Source organism: Zootermopsis nevadensis, unplaced genomic scaffold, assembly GCF_977971745.1.
Source record: "Zootermopsis nevadensis isolate Lab colony 2312 unplaced genomic scaffold, Znev_1.0 Znev_ptg000002l, whole genome shotgun sequence".
NCBI classification, from domain to species: Eukaryota; Metazoa; Arthropoda; class Insecta; order Blattodea; family Termopsidae; genus Zootermopsis; species Zootermopsis nevadensis.
This window is the reverse complement of record NW_028259134.1, coordinates 9,812,218-9,838,191: the sequence shown is the minus strand read 5'-3', so window position 1 is coordinate 9,838,191 and position 25,974 is coordinate 9,812,218. Positions and strand designations below refer to the sequence as shown.

Sequence of the window (25,974 nt, the reverse complement as noted above, 5' to 3'; positions counted from 1 at the left end):
AAACACGACACGTACAAAACATCGTTTGTTGGACAAGAGGTTTTATGTAACTAAGAAGTAGTTATATATGAGCTTTGTTCTCGGACCTACCTCATTAGATACTATCTGGACCAGGGACCCTTGACCCGAGTTCTTCTATGCGGGCTGTTTGTAATATTGTATCATTCCGTATGAAAAGGAGTTAGCCGTTTTTATTTAACTGATGCAACGGACCAGAATCCTTCTCCAGAAGTTAATAGTACTCTCAGGCAGTCAAGAAATTTCTGTGCATGACCGTGTTCACAAGAGACCACTACTGGTCCATATTCTGAGTCAGGTGAATCAAACCCACATTCTTCAACACAACTTCCGTAAGCTCCACTTAAACACTGCCCTCCCATCTACGCTCACGTCTTTCAATTAGTCTCTTCCCTTTTGGCTTTCCAACCAAAATGTCTTACGCATTTCTAATCTCTCCAATGAGAGCTATATGCCCCGCCAATATCATAAACATTGTTTTGTTCATCCTAATACTATTTAGCGTACATTAAAAATTATGGAGTTTCTTATTAAGCAGTTCTCTCCAGTTTCTGTCACTCCATAACTCACACGTTCACATATTCTCATTACGAACCCTGGTTACAAACACTTTCAATATGCGCTCTTCCTCAACGTCAGAAGAAAGCTATTTATTTCTGAAGGAAGAAAGATAATCTTTTGTTGGACGGTTCCCAGGCTTTGAACCCTTTTCCTTTTATAAGAGTAAAATAAGAGTAAAGATTAAGTTCGTCTCAACAGTATTTAAACATTCAATTCCTACCGCAAATAAAAGAACGCGTGTCTATTACAAAGATTAATGATGTTAATAAGTAGCTATTTAATCTCAGGATAATCTAAAACCCATAAATAAAATCTGTGAGTAAAACATAACGTTGCTGAATGCTAAAGCAGGTGGAAATTAACCAATTAACTCATTGCAGTTAAATTATATAACACAACAATTAATTATCAGAACATAACTGGTAGAGGCCTATATGACTATAAATCAAATTGATCACAAAAAAGTCATTTGTAGAAATAAAAACAGCATTTTATATAATCTTATGGAAAGTAAAATAAATGTTAAAGTAAAAAAGTCGACAGTTTATTGTTTTTAGAATTATGAATCTCATCTGTGTTCGTTTTATAGCTGGTACTGCTATTATTTAACGCGTAGGTCTGCCGGTAATACTCTCGTGGACTTTAATTCTTAACTGTTGAAGTAATATTAAACCTTACAATTCAGAAGCAGACAATTAATTAATTCAGAAGTTCTTTGGCACTGACGTAGCTGAATTACAATTGGTCTCTTTATACTGTTACCCACAGACAAAGTTCATACAGAAATATTAAATCAACTAATTATCGTATCTTTTCGTTTTTAAGATGACATCGATTATAAGCCGCATCCTAGATTTTAGTAACTGGTTCCCAGGAAAACTCATACGTATATTACAATAGGAACTGTCAATATTTAAACATAAAACTTCTTTGTATTAATTCTTTTTGGAGTATTGTTTCTTGCTATCTTTGTGTTTACTGTCTCATTACTCGTGTTACGGACATGAAGAGTTTCCTTGTACTTTAGTCATACAATATGATTTTTTGACATCGACTCTTAGACGCCATCAAACGTAAGATGCAATCCAGAGTCCAGAAAATTTAAAATGTGAAAAAAATTGACTTAAAAAGGAGAAAATACGATAATTATTATTTGTTTCAGTTTTATCTGTGGGTCAGCATTTATAACTTTAATTAGATGCAATAAAAGAATGTTCAAATATTATCAAGAAATCTATTCAATATAATTTATAACGGCGTACATTAAATAACACTCAATCATTTTACATTCCTACTTATAATTTATTTTCTATTGGCGGTTCAAATTTTGTTTTATTCTTAAGCCTTGTCTTCATATTATTTACTTCTTGCCGCTTTTGGTATATAGTAATTGATGTTCCAAAGCGTTCCTCATACATATTTAACTGTTTAAATTTCCAAGTTTCTTAGTTTTAATTTATTCATTAATTGGGAAGTTGCAACTTCGGCAGTAATTTATGAAAATTGTTTAATGAAACTGTAAGTAGAGCCAATCTACTGTTGTGTTCTAATACCTCATGCACTCTTCGTTAATCAACTGTTCCTCGTACATAATACAGATTATTTCACATCCACTGGACGACACATAATGCAAGGCGTGGAGAGACATACGACTGAGTACTATCCCAGAAAATTCATTCATTCTTAAAGATTTTGCGCCGATAACACAGGTATTTACCTCGGAGTAAATGGTAACATTTATTTATACAGTTCTAAGCAAATCTTTCTACTTTCTACGTCATGCTCTGAGCTACTGCCCTATTTGTACTCATTCCGCCCAATGTCTCTTTTAAAAAATATTAGATGAGAGCCTCTGGGAGATCTACGTAGTGTACGTTTACAAACGTTAACCGACGTTTCAGGGTGATGGAAGTCGACGGCAGAAGGCTTTCACTTTCATACACGTCGTCGCGAGAACTTAAAATCTCACAAAAACACATTATAAACAAATATATAGGCTTAGATATTTTATATAAATAAACATCTATAACTGATTATAATCTGGGAGTTCAATTTCTTACGCAAAATCTCTTTATTTACCCGGCGTTTTTCAAGACAGCATTCACCACACACTACAGCAGGCTCACTGTAAATGGTCAACTGGAAAAGATAGGTTAGGTCAGGTTACGTTAGGAGATATATTGAAGAACTTACACAGGTGCTACTATTTATACTGCCAAAATGTTCCTGAAAAATCCCGAGGAAAATTACAAAAATATCAACCACATGTATCTCGGGGCTGAAATTCGAATCCAGGAAATCTCAGCTACGAAGAAGGAGTGTTGACCACTCAATCGCGACGTCCAGTGTTAAAATTAGGTTATTTATTATTCTGCCCAGTGGGCAGCAGTGCAATAAATACATGAACTAGATTTCTCGAGTTTGCGCTTTAAAAGATCCTTTGTGATGGTCTGATTCTTCACCGACAGGCTCTGAAAAACAAACATGTTTCGAAAGGGAATCGAACCGTGATCCAAATGGTCAAAGCAAAGCGCGTATCGATCCACGCAGCCACCAGACTATTATTAGGTTACACAGGTAAATTAATTCCTTTGCACTGGTATGAAATTTCTGTACTCCATAATTTGGTGAAAGTTTGCATGATCCGGTGCTCATATAAGAAATTAAACGTTCAATTTTAAAGTGTTTCGTCATCACTTCCAAATATCACTGTCCTATTAGCACACAGAGTATAAAACGCCAAAAAAATCCAGCATTTATTCTACCTAGACACACATTTCCCTGTTGCCGCCTGGAAGATATCCTTATGAGATTCCTCGACAGCAAAGGAAAACAATTCGAAGCGGGTGTTGAGAGAAGTAACAAAAACCCCAAATTATTTCTTCATTCAAAGCAACCAAAACTGTTTGCCGAAATAGGCCAGACGTATTCGCAAACTTACACTAACAATATGCAGAAGCTTAAAATTAGAGTGAAGTAAAAATGGACATAATTGAAATAAAAGCCCATTTTACACGTTTCAAGGGGTTTAATGTCGACATCGCACGTGAAAATTATTATGAAAATTGGGGCTATATTCATCCATTATACTCTCTCACGTACTTCGTTCCTTTATATCGAAACTTTGACGGTTGCCACCTGTGTCAGGTTTACGATTGGTAATGAATGGGAACTGATGTTGCTACCAAACCGAAATTATTCAACATTAAATATTCGGTATGTTTTTTTTATCTTATGACAACCGAGGCTGCATCACTGTGCTTACAAAAGCCTGGCACTAAACCCAATCCTTGACCCGTTGAGTCCAGTCTGCATTCCTCCATACCTTATTTAAGACCAATTTTAATATTATCTTTCCAAATTAGTAATACCTCTACCACGTCTGAGGCCCTTTGAAACAATTCGTAACAGATACGTATTTCGTCTCTACGGAAGAGGACCATCCCTTCTCGGCTTTTCGCAACTGATGCTTATTCAGTATACTCGTTGCTAGGACCTCGCCATGCCTTGATGACAAGTGAGTCACTTTGCTTGTTTTAAACTCATGTAGAATGAAAACATGTTTGGACTTTTTGTTGTGTTTACATGACAACAGTAACTATAACTAGGACCAACAAAATGAGAAACATTCAACATTTCAGTTTCTGGGCTATTTAATTTAATTTGGAGCACACAGAATTTGCAAATGCGCTATTCTGTATCTTGCACTGGTCGATAGTATTGCGAAATTAATTCCATTTGAATAGTTTTCATTTTTGTTAAATAAATATACAGATATTTTGCTTAAATAGTCAGAAAACAGTAGACATATCATAGAAGAGCTATTAAACTGCACAGGGGCGCATCTTTCTTGCATCGAACTATATTTAAAACAAATCTGTAGGTCAATTAGATTTTATGTCTGCACCTATGGAATTCTTTTGAGAACATTTTACAAAGTTAAATTTGCACACTTCATACAAAGTACTGGTTATGCAACTGACATTTGAATACAGGAAGACGGACAAACACATGCACATAACCTACGCGTTGTGTGTTCCTCGTATAAAGAACGCAGAAAATATATATTTTCTAACGCAGTTTTCCACATTTATTTCCGAATAATATAAATATGTTAAGCTACGTTATCAATATGATGAAGACGAGGCTGTCACCTGGCTTCGACATGCAGATCAGCAGCGTAGGAACGCGGTAGTTGATATAAATCACTTTCCTAGCACGGCGTAACACCGCGCGCTCTTCATTTGTCAAACTTTCGACAAGAAACCTCCACACGCAGTACGGAAACGACTCCGTCCCTCCCACACTTACAGATATTGATTCTTCTTCCCTCTTCTTACTTTAGAAAGCAAAGTGCACTCAGCCGTACAGAATTCATATGGTGTTCAGTTGAAGGTTTATCAGCCGACATCCATCTTCAAGGTCCAGTTCTACGTGACAGCCATAGTGAATAAACCAGACGCATGTGGAGTACTGGAGTGACTATCTCGCAGACGCAGGTCTTGTAAAGGTGCATCCAGACTACTCGTTCTGCAGACTATCGTGGTGAATTGCCGTTGTAGATACTCCTCTGTCGACAATGTAGCGAGCCGCTCTAGGCCGCGGCACCAGGTGATAGCGTTGCTTGGCCTTGAACTCGTGAATCCGCCCATATTTATGGAGGCATAGCAGACGGAGTATAAGCCCAATTTAGAGTAATCTGGACCCACCTTAACATGTCTGCTGACTACATCAGCCCGGAAGATCGACTGAAAGGAAGACTGACAAGAGACCTACAGATCTATCAATAGTAAAATCAAAATAGTAAAGTGTCTAACATCTCGAGTTTAATTTCGTCTACTATGAATCTTTTTTATTTTTCTTTGTTCCTACAGCTCTATAAAATCCAAAGTTACAAATTACATGACAATAAATATTTTACTAGCATAACGTGGGACGTTACACGTACTTTGTTGAGCTGGCCAACTGCGATTCCCAAGTTTCATTAAACTGAAAAACATTTACAATTAGGACTACAGCCTATATTTTAGCATCAATTCAACTGTACCCTTTCTCTGAGTCAAATAACGACACTGACTCACGACATTGAAAACAAGCTGCCTAGAATCTGACTTATCTTAATCGTGACTTCCGAGGATCCAGTCACATCAGAACCCTGAAGATGGGGTCAGAGTTTGTTCCCGAAACGTGGGTTTACTACGGTAACCAGCTAACGCGGCTGATTGCCCGAGAAGATTTTATTGATTGTACTGTATTCTACTGTTTAAGTGAAATACGTCTATGAAGAACTATTCTCATGGAGAGACGTGTTGGATGTGATAAGACGTTGCTCCGTTCCTCAAGAGTCACGCCCATACATATAACTACTAAATATCGCTATAAACTTCTTGTATCAGAAGTTTAAAGCGATATCCAATAGTTTTTATCGATTTAGAGCACAAGAAAGAAACATAAAACCTTTATATTGGTACTTAGAAGTTACGTCCAAGTTATAACACTATTAACTACAAACAAAAATAACTACAAAATTGGAGTGTGAAAAAAAAGCTAACGAAATACGAAGTTGTAATCAGTTTCTAAATTTTTCTGTGTCCTCAACGAAGTATAGTGCATTAGAAATTATAAAATATTCGCACTTCTTTCCTACTTATTTTCTTTGCCTTCTCCTTTTGCAGTCAAAATAAGAGATGGAGAACTGGCAACGTAGAATATTTCTGAGTTGAAGACTTACATAACTCTAACTGATCATTCATCATATGAAATATATTTCAAATATGAGTTGCGTATTTTCATAATCTCTATATATAATATAGTACCCTGAGGACGAAAACGAAGAAGGTTCTCGAAACGTCGGTGTTTTCGCCTTTCAACCACCTGACACGGCTGGTAGCCCTAAAAGAATTCATTATATGCTTAGTCGCAATCACACATTCAAATCACAAGTCTCTATAATGTCATTTGACAGGCTTCTGTACTAGGAGCCATTTTTTGAAACTATTATCATTCAATCTAACGCGCATGAAAAATTGGGGTTATATTGGATTGGTATTAACCAAAGTTAAATTATGCAAACACCTTAACCGTAGGTACATTTATAGAAAATTATTCAATAGTTTCGAAGGTGAAACTTGCGGGTAGCCGAAAGAACAGAGAGACGTTATTTCTGAACAATGTGTTGATTTTAAACTCTTACTAAAACGAACGCATAATAGTTACAATGACCTGCGAAAGTCTACAACTCCCCTTATATTGTAATACATTGCTCCAGCACTGTGGCACAAGGCTTTATACCCAAAACACCTGTTCTGCGTCTTACACAGTTATTCAGAACGACGGTCAGCATTATTGCAAATGAGGTTATTAGAACCGACTGAAAGCATGGAACAGCTCCACACACCTAAACGAAGTTCAGTGCCCCCTTGCACCATCCCTGCTGCGAGATCACAGACAACCTGGTGAAGCTATTCTTGGGTGTTCACAAAAAACAGGACAATGCCAGATTGAAAACTTGTTGCTTCACGATAAATTGCATCGTGATCAACGACAGATTTATATCACGAGTTACAGACACGCTGTTTCCATGTACACAAAAATGCCTGTCTGCTTTCGATGTAGGCCAAAACATATTGCTTTCATATTGGATTTCTGACAACCACGGATGCTCAAAAACTTAATAAAGGTTCAGATTTCGCAAGAGCAAACAAATATCTACGTTAATCCTTTAAATCCGAAGTTCGTGTAAATAATATTTAGCATTTCTGTCCGTTCCGCAAATACAACACCACACTTTTTTAAAGACTAATCTGTTACTGCTGTTAAAGGAATTAATTACTTTTTACAGCCATAATCAAACGAAACACAAATAAAAAAAGCAGACTTATTGGTTGTTAAAGCAGGTGGTACACAATCACTACCACGATTTAAATTGTTGATTATATTTGCCTTCTTTCAGGTTTATCTTTTCTCCTTCTTTCGTTCTTTATTTTCTTATTCGCTCCTCGTCTCCTCCCCCTTTCTTCTCTGTTTGATTTCCTTCTTCTTTGTTCCATTTATTCTTCTCTTCTCCTCCTGTCCATCTTCCAGAGCGTCTATGTGGCAGAAATCACTAGCAATTCTAATGTACAAGAGACTCCTGAAACTGTGTGGCTAGGGTGTCAAAGGACTAACCTTGAGTTCAAATACCACACTACGAAGGAATACAGGGGTAACGGAAGTGAAGTTTCATGTGGGGGAGATGATTCGTAGGAGGTCTCTAGTATCCTTGGACAGGGACCCGGGTTAACCCGTCGAGACGTAGTATCGAGGAATTGAATTCCTTCCCCTGATGAGAATCGATCCGAGGTCGTCCATCCCCTACCTAGTCACTTGACATAGCTACCCCGGCTCCTCAATGGTATAAACATGATAATACAGTCTACACACGTACTTGGCAGTGTACAATATGTTATTCTCAACATTAATGCATATGTTGTAGCATATGTAAACTTTATAAACATCCTTCCACATTACATTCCTCCAGAACACAAGTACCAAAACCGAACCGCGACAACCAACCCGGTCATCACAAAGACAGGGACACGGATTTCCCCCAGCTCGGTTCTGGAACCCACCCAGGCGTCTATTCCATGAGTATCCAGGATCTTATTCCGGTGGCAACACTGCCGAAGCGAGAAGCTAACCACCGTTTTCAGTATAACGCCGAGGTTAATAATACGTGGAGCTCAGCCTCCATGTTTCCTGTAGCCTACTGCTTTATGGCTTGATGCTCAGGTAAAGTACGGTTAACTTCGCCTTTTATCCTGTAAGTTTTAAAATTTAAAAACGCCACTCTCGTCAGATCCCATTCACCTTTGACCGCAGATGTAACTTTAATCTCCTTCAGATAACTTTCACTGTGTTCAAGGTTGTCACCGTCACGAACTAATGTGAACCGAAGCCTGACCAGGGTATTAGAAAGAGACTATTGAGGCCAGTGTATCGCGGGCTGCTGTTTAATCGTGCCTTATATCCTCTTCGTTTCGAAATTTCGAAATTCATTTCTCACTGAATTAATTATCGCGAGTTTCTTACGCGAAGTGATAAACATATTTGTGTGTCAGTCTGCATTTCTCATCTCCGAAACTACTGAACGAAGTCCAATTAATTCTGGTATTACAAGTGTATTCAATTATAGTGCAAGTTTTATTTTGGGCTGTATCTGTCAGACACAGTCCCTACTTTATAAGAAGTCTTAATATGTTCTTTATAATCTTCTCCAAAAAGACTTCGTTACTGTATAACAAAATTTCATAACTACTTATCTGTAAGATGTATCTCGAACACACTTCGATAACTTAAATAGCCCTAATTAACACAACATAATAAAATATAATTCACGTAACATGCAGAATTAATAATTCAGTGTGATTAATTATTCTAGAAAAGTTTTGTAACAATAGTTGATTCATTACATTACTATTTTGGACATTGCCCGTTGTCAGAAGTATAAATAATACACACGACGTTTCGGGACTTGGGTCTATTCCCTTCTTCAAGTGACTGGTTGTCATTATACCGTCAGATTTTTGCATGATTTTTAGTGACATCGGATGGCGTCTGACTCGAGTCCATTCCGATACCGGGCTAGTACTGTAACTATTGGACGGGAGTACAGCCAACTCCCGAAAAGTCGTGCATCAAGTATACCTCAGAGAGTGGACAATGTCTAACACGATATTCCTATAATGTTATGTGATTACATTTGCATCAGTTAATCTGAATATGAATTAGGAATCTTACATTTATAGTAAGTGAACATTAAGGTCACTGATGTCTATAGTACATGAAAATCAAGGCCAATGACGTATGCAACAAAGAACGCATTTGGACAAGCGTTTCGCTCTTGTTGCTTCAACGCTTTCAGAGGTACAGGATTATTAAGCTTATGTCGCAATCAAGCATGAAATTACATGGACTGCAAAAAATATGTTGACCAACTTCGAAGAATATCGCTGCTTATGACTTGTTTACATGTTTTGAAAATAAAATTTCAAAGGTAAATTTGCCCTGTGCTTATGTACCACACATGTAGACTAAGTGAATTATAATTCAAGTGCACGGCTAACAACTTTCGGTTAGGATTACACAAATAATTACGCATTACGAAAGAAGCAACTGTAACATATTGTAAAGCGTATTTACTCTTAGTAGTCCCGTACAGTGTAACAATACTATGAAAAAATGACAAGTAAATTAGCAATGCAAACATACAGAGTGATGAAAACGTCACGCAGTCCATTCCTGACGTGTTATATTAACAAATCATAAAACAAATAAAAAACAATTTTACATTACGTGCTGAAAATGTCCAACGCGCTGAGCGGTGCATGCATTCGATACTTTCCTCAAATTTGATGCAACCAGGTTAAGAGTACATGCAATGATGGACACGGTCCACCAGACGATATATTGTCGATTTGTTTGGCAAACAAGAATTGACAAATGTGTCCCTAAATCGATTCAGGCAATGAAGAACGAGATGCTAGGTAGTGTTCGACAACGAACACTCGTTGCAGATGTGAAAAAGACATCCTTGCACTTCGACTGCTGAAACACAACTGACGGCCTGGCTGACGTGATATGCATTGGGTGTAGTACAGCCACAGCCACAGCGACAGTGCGTGTTTGTTAAACCAATCGAATTGTAATGAATTGCAACCATTAATAAATATTTTAATATGGGCTGTGTGACTTTTCGGTCACTGTATCTTCAGCGGACTGCTATTGTCTGAAAGTTTCGAGATGTGTCCTTGTACGTCTGTGAAACTAAAAACCTTGTGATTAGACGAAGAAGAAAAGTCCATATTTTAAAAATTTAAATTAACATACGTTTAAAGTAATATATTATAAACTCATTACTCACAAGCAGTATTGCACCCGGTATATTATTAGCTACTCGTATTTTTCTTCTGACTTAATACGAATTAAGAACGATAACTACATTAGCTTCCAGTATCAGCTTTAATCACGCTATTTGTTAGTTCTGCTGTTACAGCAGATATTCTGAGTCTTTGCAGCTCTACAACTTAAAGCTCTAATTTTGTTTACGCTCCGTCCGGCAGTCGTAAGTGAAGGCATAAAAGAAGAAACTGGAGTGTAAAGATAATTTGATGGGTTCTTTATGTATCCACTAATGGGAAAATGTACAACTGAAGGCCAAATGCAGCCACCCGCGTGACTTTAACTTAACTAAAGTTAACTTTGTTATGAAAGACACTTCATAAAACCTGCAGGCCCACACAAGACGTTTTGAAGCTGGAGAGGATGTAGCAAGTGCTTGGTTTATATTATCAAAGTACGTGGTTCAATCCGGGAGGGGGGCCACCGACAATCCTGGGAACTTTAGTGGTTTTCACGTCATTTTAAGCAGATGGAACTATCGTACCTTAAAATAGACCACGATCGCTTCCACCTTAGTCCTTTCCATGGTCTGCAGAGTTATAATTTGAATATGATTGTCCATTATAAGTTAAAGTTAACAGATATAGAAGTATTTCTATTTTGTACGATGTTATACGAAATTCACAGTTAAAACAGCATCGTTAACATAGTTTATGTTAACCCGGCCAACACTTTTAAGAACGAAAAATAAAGTCTTCTGTCTTATTTCCGTAGTTAAGTGGTACTCCATGCAATGGGACACAGCAAAACCTAAAATGCGTCGTTAGCCAGTTTCAGCGAAACAAGCTTTGTTAGCCAGTTAGTTGAGGCTTACGCTGGCAGCGAGAATTTAGGATGCTACCAATGCCTGGATGGCTTCTTACGTGGCCGTTAAGTACCCTAAAAATCAATTAATCCATCCCACTCTATTAATATAAATCTGTCCAATCAGCGTGTATGTTTGCCAAATATTAGAAAGCCCATTTGTTTAGTTGTTCTTATATGTAATACCATATAGCTTATATGATAAACGGTGAATGTACCATACTTTGGTAAGAGTTCATCGCGATCATCAACAAAGTACAGCCCCAAAATTCGCCTGGAGATGCTGATGAAAGTAATTAAACTAGTAATATTACAGAGGATCCAATGCAATACTTTCGAACATAAGTCCAGAGCGACATCGTTTCACAAACCACCTCCGCAGCCTCCGTGAAATTATTCTCACCGCCTTCACTGATGTTATAACAGAACACAGACAAAATGACCGGTGATCAATTGTAGTGCCATGGCAACAATTTTCACGTGGTGAGAGCTGAACCAATCAGAGTAAGTCACGCTTTGGTGTTGATACTGTAAGCTTCCTCTCCAGATTTTACATTAAATTACCAAACTGGTCTCCTGAGGCATGTGGTGTTGCACTCAGGTAAGTGAATCGTACTGGTAACCAGCCGAAACCTAACGGAAATATATACATAATAATGATCAATGTTGATGCAGTAATAAATAGTCTCTAGTTACATCTCGCAACACCACGATCTAACTGTAGTCTACCTGCGCGATAGAACCTCGTTAACCCTTCTTATTTCACTGGAAATTTATAAAGGCTACATATATTCTGTAACTCCTTTACAGAAGGCTTTGTATACAGTGGGCGTTTTACTCTCTCTTTGGATTACAGAGTCTTCTTATTCAAAATGTAACCTTGAACTGAGTAGCTTCCTACTAAGCATATTCAGCGACAGTTAAGACTGATCCAGTGAACAAGCCAATCTGTCTACAGACGTAAAATTTAATTAGTGAGGCACTGGCTTTGCGCAGATAGATCGATGTCTATAATGCATTTAAGATTTGTCCGGGTAAACCAATTTTGAACTGGGTTTTGATAGTTGTCGAGATAGCTAAAGAACTGAAAGGCAGAGAAACTGCATGCCAATTGTTTTAATCAAATTCCGTGAAATTCATAATACATAGGGAAATGTTTAAAATACAAGTTTTAAATTTTAATAATTTTTGTTTTAAATGTATGAGTCAAATCAATTTCTTAGTTACCAGAACACTTAAAAAGAATATTTAATAAACATATGCCAGTAGTAATTAATGCAAAGAATTAGCTAAAGCCCACACAGGATATTAGACTCTTACGAATTAACAATTGGGCCAATTACTGAGACAATATTTAACAGGAGACCATGAGCCCTTTTAGAATGAAAATTAAAACGTATAGAATCTACACAGGTTTTATATTTGTTCCTAAACTACATTACCACACCTCCAAATGCAGAGTTCAAGAATAAAGAATTACTGATTTAGTCCCCACAGCGTTTCTGTCTGTGTGTAGGCCAATGATGTATCTGTAGGTTTGCAAGTTCTTTGCACGAAGTGCATAAAATTAACATTTTGTACGGTGAAATATTTGTTATAAAACAGCTGTGCAACCATCGACAAATAAGTCTAAACGTCGCTCTTTATTACCGGAATTTTAACACATCTTTCCTGGCACAATTGTGTTAAACAGAGTGAAGAATGCATATAGGCATAACAAATTCCAGTATCTTTATTACCACTTAAAATTAAAATTGTATCCCCTTAAACGTACCCATTCCTGCTGTTTTATTTCATAAATATTTAACTAGATACAAATTCGTATTTAATTTATTCAATTTCGACCTGTACCCTGCTTCACGTCACAAACATTAGAGTGCGTATGTGTTCCACAAGGGTTCAGCAAAAGTTGGATAAGATAAAAAAGTAATTATATTTATTTACTGCGCTACATGGACATTGCGACAGAACATTCTGAAATATTTAAAAATATGTGCACCCACACTCTTGTGAAATAGACAAGTATTTTTAAACTTCCCGTCTCAAAATACACGACTGCCAATTCATTTAAGACGATCCACTAGAAAATCATATTACAATGCACAAAGAGTCCCAAGATGCGAACACGCTACAGCAGTTTGAAGAGTGGAATACAAATTTGCTTAGTCACAAAGAGAAGGTGATTTAATAGACGGAGACAGAAGACAAATGATACAAAGATTATTTTTAGATTGCTACTGTAGGCTTGTTTCGCAACTTATATATCAACCATTTTAATCTTTTCATCACTCGGAAGGCTGAGACGATTTCGTTTAAATTTCATTGCGTGACTAATTCTGACCCAAGAAAAGAGTGTTTCTTGGTTATTCAACAAGGCTTTGTAAGCTGTGTTGATTACACAGCATCATATGAATGACTTCTTAAGGAGATAGAAGAAAATATCCGTGGTCTATTAGCGGTACTATCCCATTATTTACCTGGGAGAACTGAGGAAAAAACCTCAGTGAAGATAGCTGAATTATGGGTCAAACTTTTAAGTACAGTTCCTCTCAAATAGGACAAAATGCTAACCATTATGCTGAGGTGTTCTGCGTTCATTAATGTGAAAAGTTTTTCCTACGTAATGGGTTTCAGCTCATGTACCATATTATATTACAAGCTACCATTATTTCATAATTTTGATGTCATTTGAGGGCTAAGACTGGACCAGACCGATATACAAGAAGAAAACCGTCGGAATATTTAAAATGTAGCAAAAGCTTTATAAAAAAATCCAAAAACAGTTGATGACTATTTGAATTCCAGGCTGTGCCGAATGTTAAATACTTGCAGGTCATTTAATGTGAATTATTGTAGTGGTTGGTAATGAACAGAGAATGATGATAAATTATAGTAGCAAATTTTCGTACATGTAATTCATCATTCACCTGCAGGAACTAATGACATCCACAAATATATCATTAGGATAGTCATCCCTCGCTAGCGATTTCAACTAAGGACTTTCATGTGAAGAGTCAGGCGGATATCATGAAGCTGATATACTCTTTATGCACCGGAGATATAGTAATTTTTAATAAGATACAGTTAAATACGAGCGCATAAATGAATACTCGCTTGCCAAAAGACTATAACACTGAAAAGCACTACGGTTTAAGACCATTGTATTCGCAATCACAGCTCACAGTTCCACTAACAAAGGACGTGTCATAACACGCGCTGTTAGTAACTGACTCCTCACGTGTAGGTACGGGTTCGCTCCCAAGGTAGTCCATGTGGGATCTGTCACAAAAAAACTGGCACTGAAACAGGCTATTTCTCCGAGTACTTCGGATTTCCCCTGCCAGCATCACTCCACCGATGACCAAAATTCACTCACGTACCACCTGGGAAAAGGACAATGCGCTCAATCAGCGACCGCAGTTTCGCTGAAACAGTCTCACCCTATCGCAATAATAAAAAAAAACTCCTAATAATAGTATTTCCGTACAACAATCACCAACAAATCAATCAGTAAAGTGGGTGGATCCAGTCTGGTCATCAGGAGTTCAATTTCCGGCAGGGACAGATATTTGTCTTCACCACGCCACTACGCCTTGACCGGTTGCGAAGACCAGTCAGTCGGTCTCCTCTCTAATATGTATCGGGGCCTCTTCCCGCAGTAATAGTGAGACCGGAGTTTGAAAATTACTAACTGAATCTACTGCTGAGCTTAAGAATACGTGGAGATTTGTCTCCATACTACGACGCTTAGGTAAACAAACAATTTTGCGTTTTTATAAAAACAACTATGTTCAAGATTTATACAGCTAATTTCACTGGAAAGCGATGAAGTGAACCAAAAATAGCGCGGTAGAGGATGATGTTACGTTACTGTTCAATATAAGTGTACGCATGATTTCATAAGGTTACTTTGATCGTTCTTCTCCTCTTACGCTCCATTTGGCACACGCCACAACAGCCGCTTCGGGATCCGTAGTTGGACGGCGTTTATAACACGCGAATATACTCAACATACGAGTGCCGAGATCCGGCGTATAAAAATTACATGTGCATAATCTCATCTGCAGCTCATCAACGAACTGTGAATTTACACTAAATACGAACGTTTCACGATATGTTTTAATTGATTTGATCTCATTATTAGAAAATTACGACGCAAAGACTATACAACATTGGCATTCATCTGGAGAGACTACTGAAAATCATGATAAATCTCAGTCGTAATGATCGGGTGTCCCGAACACAAATCTAAAGAATTTAAGCTTGCTTTGAGGATATTTCACATGTACGACGTAAATCAAATGGGATATTACCTTCATTAATAATGTCTCCACTTACACACATGTCATTCAAAGAGTTCTTTCCCAAAAATAGTCTGTCCACATCCACTTCCTCAATTTTAGAAAATCGGAAACTCATGTCTGCAAATCTAAATGCGCATTTTTCTTTTCTTTTTTTTCTGGGGAGAGAATGGTAGGGGAGGGGGCTAAACCATTAAACAATTAAAAGTTTGGATTACAAAGTATTATTCAGCCAAGCATAACGTTTTATCATGGCATATTCCAGAACTTTTATTTTAAAACAAAATGCGTTGTTTTTGTCCTGATATTTATTTTCGCAGCTGGAGTCTGATGTTTTACTTCGTTCCGAATTCACCCTGAAGACAGTCATTGTAATATCTACCAAAACGATGGAAACTTTAAAAACTTTCAACGTTCGACGCGGTTTATCTACGATAGCTGAATTTGTATAGTAAAATGCGTATTTGTTATGCTACTGAAAACGTCATTTCATCATAACTTAAAGAATGCACAATTACAATTCTTCAAAAATTAAAATCTTAAAGATCTTTTTTAAATACATTATTTTGCTTCTACTAAAGTCACGAAAGGAAGAAGTGTACTTTATAGTTAGTCGGTAAACCTGCACGCAGTCTACTTGGTAGACGAAGAAGGCCTTTCTGAAATATACGTAAAAGTCTAAGCATTCCTATTCTACCCACTAAGACGCCACACTCGACACGAGTGGAATAAAATAAATTGTCGTAGAAATTTTTTTACAAAATGCTGTGTAATGAACGAAAGAAGAAGCAGGATCTAGTGAAGGCTCAGTGAAGTTCGAAACGGTTTACACAGCTGTGAGGTGAATAGCAGGACGCCAGGCCATGTCATTATAGGCTGTAGTGGAATCTTAAAGTGGACAGGTCATTTAAATGTAAGATATGCTTGAAATATCACGATAAATCCCTTTAGGAATACCATTCACTATCTTTTGTGACAGATTTACCTTCAAGTCACAGGAATAAAATGTTCAAAGCGAGAGAGAAACAGGAAAGATTTAATCTGACTTAAATTTGTATTTTACGACCTAGAAATAATATATTTCCAATCTCTTCTTGATTGCTTTTCATCTAATGAAACCTGGTATAAATGATAATAGAGTCTACGTGTAGAACATATCAAGAGGGTTAATGTACTGAACCGGATCATTTTCTGTTGGACTACGTGTATTTGATAACGCAGTAACCAGCGGCTATTCAGGGGGGACCACTACATAGAATGATCGAATGAGCACAGTACTCCACAGCTACTAATGGAACACGACGAAAAGCAAGCTCTATAAAACAAAACACCATCAGGAACGGCTTCCTGAATACAACCTCTACTATTTATGTACTTGCAAATACTGTGTTTGAGAATTCGATTTAATGTATTCAGATTTCATTCTGAACAGTTCAATTAAAAGAGACAGCAAATATAAGATGACCCTAAACGACGTATACACACAACCATTACTACATACGTCAGCATTGTGTATACATATTTTGGGACAGCCTGTATAAAGATTCTTTAAAGTGGGACGTCAAAGAGGCGTGTCTGGTTATCTTATTTTCTTTTACGATTACCCTTTGACACCAAAATAAACTTTTGAACTGAAAGAGAAATGGGGCGCTGCCACATTTAAAGTAGGCTACTCTTAGCAGTCAGTAAGTACGGAGAATAAACCGCTTGCGTCTAAACATCGTGCTCGGAATTCTAACGTGGTCGTAGCGTTTCAAGTTCAATAACAATGTTCACAAGCATTGCTGGAAATGTTTACATTTCACAGTTCATGAAGTCGTACTTCGTCTGAAGAACGAAGTAAACTAAGACCAGTTTTCTGAAACCTAATAACTGCGCGTTTGGTTCATCATCCAACGTGTCACAGAAAATGGAAACAAGTCAACCTAGGTGAGATTTCAGATTCACAAGGCGACGAGTATGCAGGTCCTGACGGAACTTTCACAGGTTCTTACCGCCTCCATCACCAGGATAAATCTCAGATCCACCTCTGATTTCTGAATGATCATTTTATTATCGGAAGAAAGTAAGGTGTTTAGAGAATTAATTCCATTTACTATTATGAATGGGTTGACTTGAAGGTGTATTTCCCCTGGGACGGTGCACCATGTAGTCTGGTAGATATTGTCTGACGTTTCAGTAGCTTATTGACTCAATCATCAAAGTGTGTCTACCTAAAAGTAAACACGGTGTCACAACCGAGGACAACATCGACATCCTCCACCTAAGTATGTTCTTTTTTTAGTTGTCAATCCTAAGATTGGTTCCCCCCCCCCCCCATTACGGGGGTGTCTTTTGTTTAGGGCGACATAAAGATGCTTCACATCCGAAAGATAAAATATTCTGAACTGAACTGTAGGAAAGATTTCCTAAGTTTAATATTCTTTTAATTTATTCGCAAATGCGGTATATTTATCCTTTCGTTTCAGAATATTTTAATTTTACCACATTTTTAAGAATGTATCAGTTATCATTATATAAATATATTCTATTATTAGCTTTTCCTGAATTCTGGTAACGGGAAACAATTATTATTATATTTCATAAACTAAAAATGTTTTTATCGCTTCACGATTAAAATAAAGGTAGCTTTTAAATTTATATCTATTACTTGAAAAAATATTTCATTAGACATTCTTACTGCTAGCGCATCTCTAGTGATTCCAGCATTACAAACTAAAACATCTATTTTTTTAAGATAGCCACCAAATTAGTGCATTCATCAATATTTGCTAGATTACACGGTGCTATCGTATATTTATCTTTAAAATTATTTCTAAGTTCTTGTAATTTTTCTTGGTTACTACCATTAATTATCACATGGCTACCAACAGAAAACAGTAGTTTAGCCATACTTCCACCAATTGTTCCGGATGCCCCAGTAATTACAGCGTTCTTCGCAGTCAAATCTATTATTCTTATTCTTATTCTTCCTCTTCTATAGTTATCGTTTCGCTATCAAAAGTAACATTCGTGTTATGGGAAGATTTTTGACGTTAACCAAATAATTCTGAACCCTCTATGCAGACGACATGATAAAAAGACATTCCGTTATACACTCCACTGTTGGCACTTAGGGGAGAGGAGGTACAGCTCCTACTCATTCTCAACCTCGGCATTAGAAGGAGGGAGTACTTAAACAAAATGACCATGAGCTCTAGAAAACAATAAGCTAACTTTACACACTTAGTAAAGATTACAATCTTAATATATCAAACAACATAGATAAGGGCTTGGTTTTCCGAGGGAAATGTCCAACCTGAAAAATTTGAAAATGACATTTCAGAAAAGGTTTCACATTTTAAGTATTTAGTATGTAACACGTCGTTTGGATATAAACTCACGAACCCTCAAGAACGCGACCAACAACAGTTGTCTTAAGTATGTTACACAGGCTGTATTCAGAGCTGATCCAAGTGCAACGTGACAATATTCTCTCATTTTTCTTTCCGTTGTTTGTAAGTTTTCCTCTTTAAAGCGGAACTCAATTTCCGATGAAACTGACAAGGCCAAAGACACAGATTGCGGTAGGCCACTGACAACACTGCACTGCAGTTATCAGCACGTTATGGGGACGCAGCCTAAGTGTTACTTGGCGAGGAACAAGAACATAGCTCCAGTACTTAACAAGACAAGACAAGAAAATAGACTCCAAAACTGGGCACATATATTTTTTTTGTTGAGTTTTACATACCGCAATGACCTTGATACTCGTATTAATTTGGCCTAGACACAGTTCACGAACTTAATGCTTTCCCTTCTCCGTTACGTTTAAAACATCAAAAAATTGTGTGCATTTCAACTACATCTGAACTTTGTGTTATGTAATTCTTTGTATAAACAGTTCTATTTTGATAAAAATTATTTTGATCTAGGCTTCATATCAAGATGGAGTATGTTGCAAAGATGCTGTCCGAAGTCATGTTCGTCTGACAATCTTTAATGCAGAATTCCAATTATCGGATATCTCTTATACATAATGGACACGAAGGCATTTTTCTTTAATTCACTCTGTACAAGTAAAGTAAAGTAAAGCTGTCCCACTATACGCCATGTAGGCACTTGGGGGGAGTGGAGGTATAGCTCCTCTCTTCCTTGACCTCGGCACTAGATGGGGGTGAGTGGTTAGCATTACGACCCAGCCGCGCTTTACCCCCCGGAGAAGAGACCCCGGTACCCATTGGATAGGAGGCTGGGTGGGCCCCAGAACACATCAAAATATAGTAAATTTACTTTCATTTACTGTTTATTTATCGACTTCGTCAGTAGCCCAGAAACTATAGCCTTGAATTATACGATGATTAAAAAGCCCTAAAAGTGTATAAAATGAAGCGATCGTGTGGAGTGAAATTGCCTAGTTTAAGCTGCCACGATCCCAGCAAACTGACTGGAAAGACCGAGAAAAGCCACACAAAGAAAACCTCAATCGTGACAGTCAGTCTCCGGGCTAAGATTTTAAACCGAAACGTCCCGAATACGAAGTGAGAGTGCCAACCACTCGGCCGCGACGCTTGGTGTCTTCTGTGTTCGTAACAACGTTTACATTTCACTTTTGTTACGATGCTTTTCGCAGATATCAGAACAATACAGCCTGAAAGACGTTGTAGCTGACACAAAAGGTCGCAGCCTAGCACAAGAAACTCAGGATAGACTACCTCCTTAATTCATCCAGACTTTCACAAACGTGGGGCAAAATTATATTTGCCTGGAGCGTGCGAGAGCTTGGTAACAAATTACGCCCGAATTACACAAAAAGAAAAAAACTATCAGAGCAAGACGTCACAAGTCCCTGCCGGCGAAATCCCTGGTAGAATTAACGTAAATTAATAATGATACAACCAGCACTTCACTTCCTATTTTTAAGACTATTGTTGACGCATTTCAATTCTACTGACCTACGTATAATAAAGTCTGTCACACAGTTTACGTCAGTTGCACGTCTAATTTAGAAACTTATGTACCAGGTGATTCAAAAAGGACTTTACAACTTTGAAAGTGTATAGAAATTTATTCAGAAAGCTTACAGAATCGGTTGAGGTGTCATTTTGTAGCAAAACAAATCGAGTTTGACTCACGTTGTGCTGTAGTACCGAATTCCGTCACCGCGAGCGCAAGAGGCAGTGCATTTGAAAATGGCTACTTTCACAGGTGCGGAGCGCGCTCGCTGTGTGCTGTGGTTTGAAGAAACGAAATCTGAGACAATGGTTCAACGAAATTTTCGCACCCAGTATGGCAAGGATACTCCCAGTAGACCTACAATTTACTCTTGGCCCAAGAATTTTGTTGAGACTGGTTGTTCTGTTCGCCATGACAAATCTCCAGGTCGCCCGCGTGTTTCTAGTGCTGTTTTGGAACGAGTGAGGGAGAGCTTTGTCCGTAGTCTAGCGAAATCAACGCCTGCCAATCTCACTGAGCTCAAAGCTCGAATCACCGCCGCAGTTGCAGAAGTGACACCGGATATGGTGGATCGTGTTTGGCAAGAAATTGATTTCAGGTGGGATGTCTGCAGTATCACCAATGGCAATCATATCGAACCAAAATGACTGTTTGAGGTAAAACGTGATTTGGTTTGCTACAAAACGACACCTCAACCGATTCTGTAAGCCTTCTGAATAAATTTCTATACACTTTCAAAGTTGTAAAGTCCTTTTTGAATCACCCTGTATATTAAAACGTAAAGACTTAATCCTGAACTGCTACGCGATCCTTGGTAGAATTTATAAATCGACTCGGAACAGACAGTTCATTAATTAAAACATGATGAATGATTTCAGCGACCATAGGTCCGAGTCCAGTGCTATCCAGTTCGTCTAAAGCGGTTCATCGTACATATAGGTTTACACAGACCACATCGTATGGATGCGTATCTTGTTAAGATCCTTATCAAATTTGACAATTTCTTATATTTCAAGAAATACACTAAAGAAAGTTTGTCATTATGTAAAGTATAACTTACGGTCAACTTGAAAGCAAAGTCTAGCGCGCCCCAGTCACATGTCAAATTTAACTCAACCAAGTTGAGTGCCATTCCCCGTCAAAAAAGGTTGGTGTAGTGGTAATGGTGTAAGATTTTACGTTACACGGTTCTACAGAAACATGGTCCCACCCCTTACCGCGCACGGAAGTCTGTTGTCAGGAATCTAAATGTAAGTAACTTACTTAAGACAGAAGTGATTCTCCAATAACCGCGCTCGGTGAAAAACGACGAAGCATTAAACAAGTGGACAATAAAAATAATTGCATTGTGCGTAAATATGAAGCTATTCAATCAGAACTTTGAATTTTATGTCTCACTTCTCGTTCCACGGTTCCTGATTCGATAAAAATGCAGACTGAATTCCTGTCAGCTACTGTATAATCAACATAAATTACCATGCCGTCGATTCAGCGCGTCTCCATTCACATGGTTACACAGCGCGGACTTAATATCAGCATGTAAAACAAAAACGAAACGAAACGACCAACTTTTCGGTTCAGTGGGTATAAATTCTGTTTTGCATTCTGGAGTTAGATTTTTGACCAGGAATGACTGGCGTTCTAGCAATTTTCCTCAGTTCCACCAGGTAAATGTTAGGATTCTGCCTTATTATAGGTTCATTCGACGACCGCTTTTTCCCGCATCCTTTCCAAATTCATCATTTATCCCCCCTCCCAATTCTATTTATAAAATCTGAGAAAAAATTAATAAACAGTAATTTACATATGAAATGAGACCATGTGGATTTATTTTCTTGTTTCTTTTTTAATTCTGCAGCTGAACGTAAATTACAAACGTCTGAAAACAAGGTGCTAGGAAGGATTAAATAAGTGGGAAATTTAGAATATTGAATATCGAGGACCTGCGTGAATTGTACGAGTCACCTCGCAGAGTGAGGACAGCAAAATCTATGAGGCTCTGATGGGCTGGGCATGTAGCACGCATGGGAGAAGGCAACGGGCGCATACAGAATTTTGGTTGAGAATCCTTCTTGAAAACGACCACTGGCAGACCAAGAAGGAGATGGGAGGATAATTTCAAGATTGATCTTAAGGAGGTGGGCTGTGAGGATGGTAAATAGACGGACGGACGGACTTTGGTACTGTCGATGTTGTACCTGCGGGTTCTGCTAGCAGGCAGTTATTGTGTGGAAACAGTGCATCAAAACAAAAGACTGTTCGCTCATCAATGACCTACTATATACCTACTTCTATACAAAGCAGTAAAACATATTTTTACGTCTTTACCATAAATCTGTATCTGCAAAAGCCGAAATGAACACAGAATTCGGCTAAAGTCCTATTTGAACTTCATGTAAAGTACAAGATACATCAGACAAGTATGAACCAAAATTAAATATGTCCGATACTTTAGAGTAGACCACAAATGCCAAATTCAGAGGTGAAACATGCGGGTAGACCTCCAGATTATGCGTTCATTACTTGCATTCCGTGCAAATAAAGCATAAAGACGATTCGTTCTGCGGTACACCAGCAAACGGCCCAAGCCATCTGCGCCACGAGGTTCACGTCGGCCTACTCCAGTTGACCTTTCAGTTGTAACAGCTGCAGCATGGACCATGAGGTCACACTCTGATCGCTCGCTCTCCGCTTGGTTTCAAGAACGTCTTTATTTCAGTACCGGTGTCTACTGCGACAGTTCTTGTAATGAAACTACAAAATTCCGTGTCTCTTCAAACAATGTCGTGCAGTCCCCTGCAGGCGAGTCATACACAGAGAACCAGATCCACTAAATCAGTTTAGTAAAAATGGGAACTATGGTTTTATCGAAAAGTACCGTTGTTTCAAATTGAGTTTCATACACAGAATCGCATGAAATGATTGTTGCGCAACTGTTATTTCACGTGACTGTGTGTTACCTCTAATTTAAAACAACGGCATTTTTTGATGACACAACGCTTTCCAGCTTTATGAAACAGATTTCACAGAACTGGTTCCTCTGTGTATAACGTGCCTTCGGGAAAACACATGTATCTTGCCTCTTTTTATGATGAGCCTTTCTCTTTTATTTGATAAGAAGTTATGATAAAAAGATCGATTTAAGTTTCGTGTAAATTGGTAGTAACTTAGCAACGATACATCCCAAAAAATAATTTCATTTGGTATGAAATTTGATGGATATCCGATTAGTAATTCTGGAGACGAAACATGAAGATTGGCAGATTGGTAGATTTTTGTTTCAAATAACGCAAACACGAAGTTTTAGTCGATATGTCTGCAATGCAACTTCCCTGCACAATCGATATTAACAGCACAGAAAGCTAGCCGAAACAAAAATGTCAGAATAGCACAGCATTTCCCTGGACTTCGTACTCGAAAGAAAACATTCACGATCGAGCTGCGACTGTATTGTTTGAGGTTGATTGGATTGATTTTTTTATGTTATTAAAACACTATAGAGAAAATTGCGGCATTCTGAATCTTGTCCCTTTTAGTGCATGCGTTCTCGGCCTAGTTCATTCTTGCCAGAACACGCGTTTAACACCGAATACCGAATACAAACACTCTGCACTGACAACACTTGTCAACTTGACTCACCTATCGTTTTGATGATTTCGAAGTCATCTAGGCCGCTGTCCTTTTCACCATCGGAATCACTGATATCAACAGAAGCTGGTGGTTCTTTTGGAAGACTGCCTTGACGGCGTCTAGCAACCTTCGACGATGCCATCACAACAGAAAATAACAAAAGGAACAAAAACCAAAGGAACAGGAAGAGGGAAAAGTCTTATTTATGTACGGAATCCTCAATTAGTTTAACAAATGGTTAAATTATGTGGCGAGTTAATCACAAATTTAGCATCAGCTGGCCACCGGCAAAGTGTCAAATGAGACTAAGATGTATCGGATTCATCATTCGCTACTTATATCGCGATATTTAGAAGAAACAAACTTCCTTTTGTGTTGTATTTACAAAAAAGCACAGAATGTTGGGTTTAGTTGCACATGTCGCACGATCACTTTACCAAAACACACCTGTCTCGCTTCGCGAGCTGCAACCTCCTGATAGCGGTTTCAAAACAACACTGCCAGCTGCACGCCGCGTTCGACTCTCGCTTCTTCGTCGGCAACATTCGGCTGGATCCGGGCTGACGCGAGTAAGAAGCACGAAGTCGGCATTTCGTCATTTATGCTTGGCGTAAATCGCGAATTTTGTAGTTACTTAATATGTAGCATCTTTCTTCCCATCATTTGCAACAACCAGATATTTTTCTAGCTTAGACGCTTATGTTTTCCCACCACGTTACGTTTCGTTCTTTGCTGCTATTTGGCAAGTACCCTGTTGTAGTTAGTGAAAGCAGGTAGTGAGTATAGAATGGAAATCAACATTGAAAAATCAAAGGTAATGAGGATAGCACCGAGAGCAGAACCATTGAACGTTGTAGTTGGAAACCAACAGCTGGAGAATGTGGAGCACTTCAAGTACTTGGGAAGCATAATCACGACGGACGCTCTATGCACCAAGGAGGTAAAAGCAAGGATAGCCATGGCCAAGGCAGCTTTCGTCAAGAAGAGGATACTTCTCACTAGCAAGTTGGGCTTGGAGATGAAGAAGAAACTAGTGAAGTGTTACGTATGGAGTGTCGCGCTATATGGAGCAGAGACTTGGACACTCGGGAAGAAGGAACAGAAATACCTGGAGAGTTTTGAAATGTGGTGTTTGAGAAGAATAGAGAAGATCAGGTGGACGGATCGAGTGACCTACGAAGAAGTATTGAGGAGAGTCAACGAGCAAAGAAACATTCTGCAGGCGATTACACGAAGGAAAGCTAACTGGCTGTGACATATTTTGAGAAGGAATGGAGTACTGAGTGATATAATCGAAGGCCAGGTTGAAGGAAAGCGAGGACTGGGAAGAAGACTGATGCACCTAACCGACGATCTGAAACAAGGAAAGAAGATGAAGTTTCAGGATAAAACGAGAAGCTGAGAATAGGAAAAACTGGCGAACTCTTTTTGGGCAGAATAATGGACCTGTCGTCAGACAGAACACTAAATAATAATAACCTTGTTGTATTCTTTCCTGTTAACAGCTCTTGCTGATTTTTCTCACTCTCCTGTGATGAAATTAAGAAATAACCTCCATCAGACATGACAATTGCTTGCGCTCACTGACTTTCCGATTGAGTGATTGATTCTATTTCAACTGCAAAGCTTATATAGCATCAAATGTGACGGATAGATGCTCCTAAATGGTAGTAAGATATGGGTTTGAAAACAGACGATAGTAATCTGTGCCGAAATTCGCCAGTGCAACGGAGGAAAACCCCAAACAGCCTGTCATGGTATCCTACTGCCATGTACAGACTCAAAC

General features: G+C 38.2%; 1 protein-coding gene across 2 annotated transcripts in view; it reads right to left on the bottom strand.

Annotated features, from left to right (window-relative positions):
- Pka-C3 (Protein kinase, cAMP-dependent, catalytic subunit 3) overlaps positions 1 to 24,697 on the bottom strand; it is a 145,572-nt gene extending 120,875 nt beyond the window's left edge. The window contains exon 1 of one of the 2 annotated variants that reach the window (XM_087349185.1): positions 24,198 to 24,697. In XM_087349185.1, the coding sequence (XP_087205311.1) occupies positions 24,198 to 24,330 (133 nt within the window). In that variant the 5' untranslated portion in view covers positions 24,331 to 24,697. The remainder of the gene's footprint in view (positions 1 to 24,197) is intronic. The other variant, XM_087349187.1, reaches the window with a different exon arrangement.
- Positions 24,698 to 25,974: the final 1,277 nt, after the last annotated feature.